The 10880-nt window shown below is 46.3% G+C and overlaps 1 protein-coding gene across 3 annotated transcripts in view; it reads right to left on the bottom strand.

Moving 5' to 3' along the window:
- Positions 1-879: 879 nt before the first annotated feature.
- Positions 880-10880, bottom strand: part of CA5B (carbonic anhydrase 5B) — a 35733-nt gene continuing 25732 nt past the window's right edge. For all 3 annotated transcript variants that reach the window (XM_075539064.1, XM_075539065.1, XM_075539066.1), the window contains 5 exons: positions 10096-10214; positions 7833-7928; positions 5502-5564; positions 4118-4273; positions 880-2974 (listed from right to left, as the gene is read on the bottom strand). In XM_075539064.1, the coding sequence (XP_075395179.1) occupies positions 2795-2974; positions 4118-4273; positions 5502-5564; positions 7833-7928; positions 10096-10214 (614 nt within the window). In that variant the 3' untranslated portion in view covers positions 880-2794. The remainder of the gene's footprint in view (positions 2975-4117; positions 4274-5501; positions 5565-7832; positions 7929-10095; positions 10215-10880) is intronic.

Genomic DNA, 10880 nt, shown 5'->3' with positions numbered 1-10880 from the left:
TTCTACCTTACAAATCTGGCTAGACCAGAGGATGGATGTACACTGGTACAGGTAGAAACTGGAAACACCGGGAATCCAGGGCAGGTGATCCCTTCAGAACCAGTGGCATGAGTGGCGATACCAGGAGGGTCAAGGGAGGGTGGGTTAGAAAGGGGGAACCAATTACAAGTATCTACATATAACCTCCTTCCTGGGGGACGGATAACAGAAAAATGGGTAAAGGGAGACATCAGACAGTGCAAGATATGACAAAATAATAATTTATAAATTATCTAGGGTTCATGAGGTAATAGGGAGCAGCGAGGGCGGGGAAAAATGAGGAGCTGATGCCAGGGGCTTAAGTAGAGAGCAAATATTTTGAGAATGATGAGGAAAATGAGTGTACAAATGTGTTTTACACGATTGATGTATGTATGGATTGTGATGAGATGTATGAGCCCCTAATAAAATGATTTTTTAAAAGTTCTGTGAATGTATTACTCTGATAAGGTACCACTTGGACTTTGTGCTATATCTGTCCCTTCTACTGTAGACAGCAGTGCCTTTGCAGCTTTAAAAAATATTTCATAGAAAATTACCCTACTTTTTCATTTTAATTCTGTATTATTCCTTCTACTTTGTTTTTTGCAAGCGGAATAAAATAGTGGGCATCTCCCCCGAAAAAATCCCCGCCAAGAAAACCCTATTGACCAGCTCTACGCTAATGCAAGGAGTCACCCGGAGTTGGGGTTGACTCACCTGCCACCGGTGTACAAGAAAGCTTCAAAGATGCTCATGGGAAAGTGAATGGGAAAGATCATGGAATTTGTCTGTGAACTTTTTGAAGCCCACGTGAATACTGCAAGGAACTAATAGGAAAGAAAAGTCACCCCGCAAGTGTTCATATTATAAAGAAAAAGATTTTATTGATCAAGTAGGAATCAAGAAAGGTGAGCAGCAATTCTAATAAAAAGTATTTTCCCAGCCTTTTGACATCTCTCCCCCTCTGCCTAGGAGGGTATATGCAAAAACACTCCAGGGAGGACATGAAACATTTTTGCTAGGGTGTATCAGGATCCTGGAAATCGAAAAGGTTCCCTTTTGATTGGGGGGAGACACACTGAAGAAACCATACCCCCAAAGCTATTTCTATGACCTTGGTGGGGAAGGTGACCACAGAATTGATTGAGCAAAGCAGGACCTCGTTGAGTGCTGTTAATTATTACACTAGGATAACATGTGGCAGTCCATCAAGAGTGGTAAACCAGTAACCCACGAACACCCTATCCACGGGTACTGTTATGGAGCTTTCTCCTAAGGTTTCATGGAAGTCTGGGGACACTAGAAAACACTTGTCTTGTGTTTCCCCCTTGAAACAGAACTTGGCAACGTTGGGTTCCATTGTACATGGCATCCCCATGAGTTGAGGACCCACTCACCAGCAGTTAACAACATCTTTTTAGGGATTCTCAAGTATCTCCCAGGAGCCCTGGTGGCATAGAGGGTTATGCATCCTGCCGCTCACCCCAAGGTCAGCAGTTCAAACCCACAGTCCCCTGTAAGGGAGAAAGGCTGTCTCTATAAAGATGTGAAAGTCTTGGAAACACACAGGATCATTCAATGGCAGTGAGGTGGGTGTTTTTAAGTTTTGTCTTCCCAGGGCGCACGTGCTCCCCGTTGTTAGGGAGGGTAGGCAACCTAGAGGCAAATGTCCTGGTCCTGCTCTTTTTGGAGGGGAGATATCCTTAGACACTTCCATAGGCAGTTCTAGCTCTAGCTTGTAGACTGGAATCACTGGCATATTGATGAAAAATCAAAAAATACTACCAGTCATGGATGCAATCTTGATTCTGAACTAACACAGGCTTCCAGGCTAGGGCAGCAGTGGTGTGTCATCTTCAGAGTATGTGGCATAATCTTGATACTACCCTATCTGGAAAGTTTCTTTCCCTATTCCTAGAACAAAAGTCTCCTCTGCTATCATAGAAATGGGGAGAATTGATGCCGGTTGCCCAACTTGGAAACCAAGAAGGTCAGCTCAGTATCAACATGCCATCATTTGCTAGAAAACGGTGGCCAGGGCATAAAAAACAGAACCATCCACTGGGGATGAGCCTAAGCCTTGGGGAAAAACTTTTTTTTTCCTGTAAAAATGCCAGGAAGGAATTCTAAGTGCTGTGTTTTCTGTAGAATGTTCGACATATGTTTTCTACCTGAGCAAGTCTTGAAGAAAAATATCCGACCCCAGAAACACAAGAGGATTTTAGGCTTTAAGTAAAAGTCCTTATTGTCTTCTGATTGCACAATACACTTTCTAGATTATGAACTGATAATGAGCACATCGAGTTCTGGCAATGACCATGAGAGAGCAGGACCCATGGAGACCAAGGGTACGTGCTTGCGTTTGGAGACCAAAGGGTACTTCAGACATTCGGTCAGTGATCACCAGCCTTACCAGTTGACATTTTGATGGTAGTCCCTACCTGAATCTCCATGGAAACCCTTACTACCTGACAATGAGGAAACAGTAGCTCAGAAAAGTCAGGCATCAAAAGGTACCACCATCAGTCCCTGGGACTCTGGCGGGTCAGGCTATTATTCCTCCAGTGCTAAACATCATTATTGGCAAAAGTAGAAATGTGGTTGGTAAAGAGAAGTTCTGCAAAGAATGATGGGCAGCTCCCATAATAAAATATAAACATCTATAATAGTTACAATCCATTATTAGTAAAGTGCAGCTGCTTCAAATCGTCTAGTTAACAATTTGTATAAGTTAGTAAGTACTGAGAGAAAACACTGCCTGGCTAGGAACGTCTTACGGGGCCGCCTGGCTGCTCTGTTGCTTAGACTTGACCTGTATATTCAGCACATAGTCGTGGCGGAAGGATGAGCGGACAGTGCGATTCATCAGGGGCTGCAGGGGCCGGAAGTTGTCGACCATTCTTTTTTCTTTCTCCCCCTCTGATGTGAAAAGCAGGGTCCGAAATTGATCAAGCTAGAAACAGAGAACAGCAAATGTAAACCGTTTCGAGGAAAACAGCATGACTAAATGAAGGTATTGCATTTGTGTCCAAAGCCCTAAAAAATACGAGCCTAAAGCGGGACACAGAGGAAAGACTTCTGGGAATGCTCAGGAATGCCTTCACGAATTGGGTGAGGAGAAAAATTCGGGGACAGCAGCAGGTTGTGTGAATCTGGGAGAGGGGGTGGCACTAGAGGCAATCACCAGACCGTTTGTTTGATTTTTTTTTAAGTTTACACAGAGATTCGCATTCATAGATTAAAAAAACACGCTTAGAATCATTGTCAAGTGAGGACATCAAGATCTTATGTTTGCCCGGATTTTGAACTCTTAAGCATCTCTTAATCTGTGTCTAAACACGACGTTAGCACATCTGACTAGTAATATATAAGATGGGTTGACACGGTGGCTACAACAATGGGCTCAGGCATGGGTACCAAAGTGCAGGGGCCACTCTGGGTTGGAGCTGACTTGATTGCACCTAGCAACAATAATATACAAGCATTACAAGACGTTAAAAATGGATGCCAAATCTGGAGCCCAGCAGTCTCATGCGGGTGTACTTGATCTTACTTCCAGAGAAGCTATGGAGAGAGCTTGGGGGTTGTGAGCAAGACAGAAGCCATGTTGAAGTAGAAGCTATTTTGTTTTACAGTTGTTCTCGACAGTGTTTACTACTTCCAAGGGTCCACAAGAGCTTGGAATGTTAATTTCTACTGGACTCCTACTTGGGGTCGACTTGACCCTTCCAGCTCTCTCAGCCATCATATCTGATTGAGAAGGGGCTTTCAGTTGGAAAGTACAGGTCAAGCTAATGGATTATAGCGTTCTTTTATGTACTCGCTGTGCTTTCTGTACTTACTGCTTTATGGTTGTTTGTAGCCTGCCTTGGATCTTAAGTATGATAGCTCACCTGTGCATAACATGTGAATAATATTCTAAGAAGACAATGATATCAACATCACTTGGAAACTGGGGTGATTCGAGCACGTTCTGGTGGATGCGCCATTGGCTGTTCCCATAATAAACAGTTTTTCTCTGTTCCACGTAGAGTGGTTATTAATGAGACTCAATTGCTCCAGGGCACACACTCAATATTTGGGGTAACAAGCTTACCTGACCATGATCAACTTCTATTGGTTGTTTCTTAATGATCCAGGTGACAGATTCAGAGAGTGGTGGGGTGGTCAGAGACCCCGAGTAGGTCCAGTAATCTGGGCAGGTGGGCATCAGGCAGGAAGGATCGAATGACCCAAATTCCACAAGGGTGTTCTGACCAAGAAAAGGGTGACAGATTTTGATGGTGACAGCCACCAGGGAAGGGCTGGGGACTAGCAGTGGTCCAGGGGAGCCTGGGTGCCTGTGAGGAATGCCCCAAGCTATTACTCTTAGCACCAAATCATACCCGTGTTTTGCTCCTGCAATTCATTGTGCCCTGCTGTTACCCACAATGGGATGCTGCAAAAACCATGCCCTCCTCAATTCTGCGACTCTCCTCTGAGGAATTAATAGGTGGTGACTGGTGCCTAAAGAAAGGGGCCTTGGTGGTGGCACAGTGGTAAAGCACTGGGGTACTAATCAAAAAGTCAGCTGTTCAAACCGACTGGCTGCACGACAGGAGAAAGACTTGGCTGTCTAGCAACCCAATGGAGGGCAGTTCTACACTCTCTTATAGGGTTGTTATTGAGTTTGGATGGGTTTGGCAGTGGATTGGGTTTAGGGAGGTACTGGAACAAGGTGGTTGCTTTTACTCTGTGGATAGGAAAGCCTCCTTTTTGAATGAAATGCAAATGAGAAGCCAGGGTACCAGCCAGACATGGTGGGTCAGGTAAGGTGAGACAGGGAGAGGAGACAGAAAGGGCATCCAGAATTTCCAGGGAGCGCTCCCTTTGAGCTTCTGGATCTCCAATCATTCAGCGAAGAGGTTGGACAAAGGTTTCCGGCCTGAAGGACATGTGTACGTGTTCTTTAAAGCTAGGCAAGTCAAGTTTCAGTCAAACTCCTCTTCCTACTGATAGCTATGAAAGAAAGGCTGCTCCCACTGTTTGCATAAGGTCTTAGAAAAGGCGAAGAAGCCCAGGTGGTGCAACAGGGTTATGTGTTGGGCTGCAAATCACAAGGTCAGTGGTTCAAACCCTCCAGCTTCTCTGAGGAAGGAAGGTGAGGCAATCTGCTACCATAAAGATTGTCGTCCTGGAAACCCTCTCAAGCAGTTCTCTGCCCTATGGGGTCGCTATGAGTCAGAATCAACAATGGTGCCAGAAAGCGGCTAGTCGAGATCATTCAACAATGAAGGCCCAAGTCCTCGTCCCTAACCAATGCCAATGGGTCCCCTGCATATCCCTCAGGGCGTCCTCTCTCCTACTGCAAGCTTTTGAGAAGGCTCGTTGCTTCCTAAGACTGCTCTCGAATCACATCTGATTCAAAGTGCCTCATTCATTTCCACTTTGAGGCTGACATTGCCCATACCTTTCCAGTGTTTAGAAACAACAAAGATTACCTTGTGCTTAATCGATGGCAGCAAAGACACCAGTTTCTGCAACTCTTCATGGTGTTGGCCAAGCTACAGAAAGAACCAGGGAGAAAACTTGACACACCACGGAACAGCCAACCCACAAGCAACTGAGAATGTAATGGAACAGGAACGGACGGCCTGGCAATTACCTAACCCCCTCACAGCCCAGTGCAAAAGGGGCACTTCAGCTGGTGACTTCATCTGTTTTCCTCCTCAAGGAGGTCAGTTGGCTGCAACACAGAGGAGCAGGCTGTTTGCTGACAGGCTCGGAGAGCTCCCGGCCCACTGGTTATTTCATCTGCTGGCCTCTCTGAGCTCATAGGAGCCTTAGCATCTGGAGAGCAAGGCAGACAGTAGACCAGCCACTGTCTCAGGTCTACAGCTTCGGAGACCCATTGCAGAAGCCTGGGCCGCCAGACTGGGCTGAAGGGCCCTCGGGTTTCCAATTCACTCCTCCCTTTCCTTTACCAGAAAGCCCACACCCACTCAGAGTTTTACTTTCTTCACATGAGAAAAGGGACTGGTTATCTAGCCATCAGGTGTGCATGACAAGCTAACTTAGTCCCACTCTGTACCCACCCCACACTGTCCTGTGTACCAACCACTCACATGCGCTGCCGTCAAGTCAACTTCGACTCATGGTGACCCCATGTGTGTCAGAGCAGAACTGCAGTCCCTAGAGTTTCAAAGGCTGTTTAGGAGTTTTTTTTGGGGGGTGGGGTGGGGAGTAGCTAGCCAGGCCTTTCTTCGGAGGTGCCTCTGGGTGGGCTGGAACCTTCAACCTTCTGATGAGCAGGTGACATACTGTTTGCAGCCTCAGGGCTTCCTGTCCAAACCCTGTCACTCTTTTTGTGATCATTTCCCACAGTCATTTGTCTGTGTCTTTTCATCCCATTTAAAATATGTTTTCCATTAATTTCCTACTTTAAACAGAATTTCTTTGGAGTGATCTGCCTTGTATCCGAGCTTAAATTCAGAGCACTCCCTGTTTGCAATGGGCTATGGATGGCCATGAAGCCCCAAATCCATATCCAGAGTCCCCCACAAAGATTAAGATTAACTAAGGCTAGAGATCTTGCCCTCAGACCGAGTGCCTGGGAGAGTAGATGACCCCCACTCCTCTCCAGCCAGCCCAGGGAGGGGCAGTCTCTGTTAGCGGCCCGTGTCTTTGATAGTGGTCACTGTACTGGGGACAGTACAGGGGTCAACAAGATCATGAGTCAGCCCTCTCAGGTTACCCTGACCTTCTTGGTTGGAAGACCCTGGATCAATCCCATAAGCCCCTCTAACTAACAATGTACTTGTCCCAATCACAGTCCCGTTCCTGCTTCTGTAGTTCCACCTGGAACTGCAATGAACAGATCTGCCACCACTCATGAACTTGCAACAGTTGCTGTTGTTCCTTGCCTATTTATCTAGCCTCCCGATGGTGACTCCTCAGGCACCATTTTGACCTCCTGCTAATGGTTTTCCTGTTCCAGATGATGTATTTGTGTCCTTGTGTTGTCTTTGTCTCTTTTAAGACTTAATGTTCTCCTTAAATCATATTTAAGAGTGGGGTCTCTTTTGTTCTGTAAATCAGCCATTAGGAGTCTTGCTGGTGTAGCAGGTTATGCATTGGGCTGCTAATCGCAAGGCCCACAGTTCGAATTCACCAGCTGCTCTGCGGAAGAGACAGCTTTCTACTCCGGTAAAGAGTTACAGCTTCGGAGCCCCACAGAGACAATTCCACCCTTTCCTCTAGGGTCACTATGAGTCCACATCGACCTGATGGCAGTGTTGTTTTAAGTCTCCAAAAGCAGATGTATATTTCATATCCATCTGACTTTGTATGATGGATTCTCATACAAACACATTTTCATGCATTTGAAATGGAAAATATATTTTCATCCGAAATACATTTTTCCCTGTCATTAGTTTTCACACACTTTACAGTTAAAAGTGTGCCTGCACCTACCCACGCTGACCCACGCATTCACGAGAATTCAAGCTTTGCTTGAAATTCAAATGACTCAAATGAAAAATGCCATTCCACAGTGTCACCGGCTTCATGTCAAGGGCTCAATGACTGCATGTGGCTCGTGACCTTTCTATAGGGCAATGCTGTTGTCTACCGAGTAAAATATGCCCTCAAAAACCAAATCAAATCAAATGCCTGTCCCAATATCCCATGGGAACCACTGTCTAAGTTTCACAGTCTGTTGCTCCCCTTCTCAATAGATTCTGAAACAAAACCATTTATGTACAAACACTGCGCTAGCGTTTCATTCTCGACTCCAACACATTATTCAAAGTGGGTGCGAGTTTGTTCTTTACCTTCAAAAAGATTCCGATCACAGCCAACCCATTTTCCTCCTGGGCCGCATCCTCAAAGGTCTCAAATTTAACTGCATTCCAATGGACCAGGTGGAGCTGCAAGGCCATGGGAAGGGGGTTTATTTTATGAAAATAACGGGCTACCAAACAAAGTGCCAGCCTTACTCACTCTCATGCCATGCCTGCTATTGAAACAAGCGCCCCTTCCAGAATCAAGCCACTGGCCAATGCTTATGGCAATCTGCACAAAAGCAGAACGGGGACAATCGTCACAGGAAGAAATTAAGCCAGCTTGGCTATGAACAGGAAGTGGCAATAGAAGGACTTGTTGAGGGGAGAAGATGGACGAAGTACATTTATGTGGGGAAGTGAGTCACATTTCCGTGGTGGGTCAACATTTGCCCCATAGCCTAAACACATGTGTGTCATTGAATCTCTAGTGAGTAACTGAATCTCTAGTGGTGTTTAGACCAGAGGGGAAGACATTTGGCTTCTTTGGCAGATAACCACTGAAAATGTGCTTCTTTTTATATTGACTAGAACCTTCAACATGAAATTACGGTGGGGAGCTGTAAGTAGAAATTCTCATTCCTCATGCAGTCCTTATATGTGCCTACAAATGTTTCCTCATTGAGCATTCCAGAACATTCTGTTCTTTATATCACCTTCACCCCAGCCTCCCGTGTGAGAAAGTGGAAGGTTACTCTCAACTCTGCTTTCTCCTCTCTTGAAAAGAACTTACCACCACCACCAGTCCAGTGGTTTTCATTCTAGCAAGCCTTGTTAAAGTTTGCCATTTCCATGTCTATTCCTGTGGCTTTGTTTCCTTGACTCTGGGCTGGCCTTACTTGGCTAGGGTTCAGAATTCTGCCTTGGTGGCCCTGCAAGCAAGCCCTCCAGTTCAGCACTGTCACATTCAATTCAGCCACATTGTTCAAAGTGAAGGAAGTTGTCATTTTCATAGGTCTAAGCTCTGGTGGCGGCGTAGTCACTATGCATTGGGTTTGTGATCGCATGATCAGCAGTTCAAAACCACCCGTCGTTCTAAGCGAGAGAGATGAGGCTTTCTGCTACCATAACGGGTCACAGTCTTGGAAACCCACAGGGGTTGGCCGCTCTGAGTCGGCATCAACTCAATGGCAATGATTGAGGGAGATAGGGTCACTGTGAGTCAGAATTGACTCAATGGCAGTGAGCTTGGTGGTTTGGTTTGGGGTGGCAGGAGCCCAATGGCACAGTGGTTAGGCACTCAACTAGCAAACAAAGGATTGAAGGTAGGAACCCACAAGCAGCTTTATAGAAGAAAAGACCAGTAGTGTGATGGGCTAGACATGGGGCTGCTAACCACAAGGTCAGTAGTTCAAACCTACCATTCGCTATGAGGGAGCAAGAGGAGGCTGTCTTCTTTCATCAGATTTACAGTCTCAGAAACCTGTGTAGGGTGACAATGGGTCAGACTGCACTTGATGGCAGTAGAGCGGCTTTGGGCTTAAACTACATGGAAGCTGACTGCCACATCTTTCCCCTCAGAGTGGCTGGTGAGTTCAACCCAGTGAGCACTTAATCATGGCCTCATCAGGCCTCCTGCTTGGTACAGATGAGAGCCCTATAGCACTTATGGGAGGAGCCCTAGTGGTATAGCAGTTCCGCATTGGACTGTGATCCTAAAGGTTGGTGGTTCAAAATCTCCTACAGGAGAAAGATGGGGCTTTCTACTCCTGTAAAGAGTGACAATCACAGAAATTCACAGGGGCAGTTCTACCCTGTCCTATAGAGTCGCTATGAGTCAGAATCAACTCGATGGTGATGAGTGACATCTCAGTGGCCCATAATCACAACCACAACAAGCTGAGCTGAGTCACTTAAGTAAAACCCAAACCCAAAAAAACCTTTCACTACCATTGACAGAGTAGAACAGAGTGGAACTGTCCCTGTGGGTTTCACAGACTGTGCCTCTTTCTGGCAGTAGAAAGCCCTGCCTTTCTCCCAAGGAGTGGCTGGCAGGTTTGAAACGCTGACCTTGTCATTCGCAGCCCAACTCCTGGGCGCCTCACTGAAATATACATGTAGAGATGGTTGATCTGGGGGATGCTTTGCTGCAGATATTTTCACTTTTTTTTTTTAAAGGGCATGCCTCTGAGAATGCCCTCAGACCCTTGCAGGAATGGTCTGGTTCTTTCCAATCAGCCCTTTCTTAGTATAAGAAAACTTCAAACCAGCCACCCCACCAAGTGTCTCGGCCCCAAGCAGCTCCCTTACATACCTCAGCCGGGTAGCATTTACTGTCCACCGTGTGCTCTGAGCCCCACGTGTTGATGGCCCCCCAGTGAAAATGGAACTGCTTCAGCCGATAGGTGTGGTCCAGGGGTCCTCCCTTGATGACTGCAATGACACAGCCGGCAAGTCAGGGGGCAGTCAATCATGCCGGGGACTTTGTCTTAGAGACCTGATCTCCATGTGGTTAATACATGGTGGCAGGTGGCAGGGTGAGACCAGCACCTGGTTGACAACAAGATTTAACTCTACACCACACTCCATGCCTGTCCCTGAATGAGCTTTGCATTTTGTGACAAGGTGAGTGATTGAGTGCACACTCCCCACTCCCCACCCCCCACCCCCAATATTCATGGAACTCAACATCTTCAAAACAAAAACAGCAGGACAAAAGCAACTTTCTTTTATCATGCAGATATTTTCCTTGGTGTTTCTCCCCCCATGCACACACCTCAGCACCGGTTCTGGGTTAAATGTTACAAATACCCCTTTCCCCCAAAACTTGATTTTTCTGGGATTTGTGGCAGCAACATAGGACAGGCAAATGACTCAAGAGACCACAACATCTTCAAGCCACTCTTTCTCGGACTTTAGGTTGGGTGAATTTTTTTTTTTGTTTGACTCCTGAGCTAGAATTTAGTACACGTTACCTGTTCTTCATGTGTCCGTCCCCCCTCCCCCCCGCTATTTCTCATCAGACCAGCGCTGCAACCTTGAGGGCATTCATTCGATAGCCTTACATACCCTTTGCCATGCACCTTTATTGCACCATTG

Source organism: Tenrec ecaudatus, chromosome X (genome assembly GCF_050624435.1).
Source record: "Tenrec ecaudatus isolate mTenEca1 chromosome X, mTenEca1.hap1, whole genome shotgun sequence".
Taxonomy (NCBI): domain Eukaryota; kingdom Metazoa; phylum Chordata; class Mammalia; order Afrosoricida; family Tenrecidae; genus Tenrec; species Tenrec ecaudatus.
The sequence above is the reverse complement of the archived record's forward strand: the minus strand, read 5'-3'. Positions and strand labels throughout refer to the sequence as shown.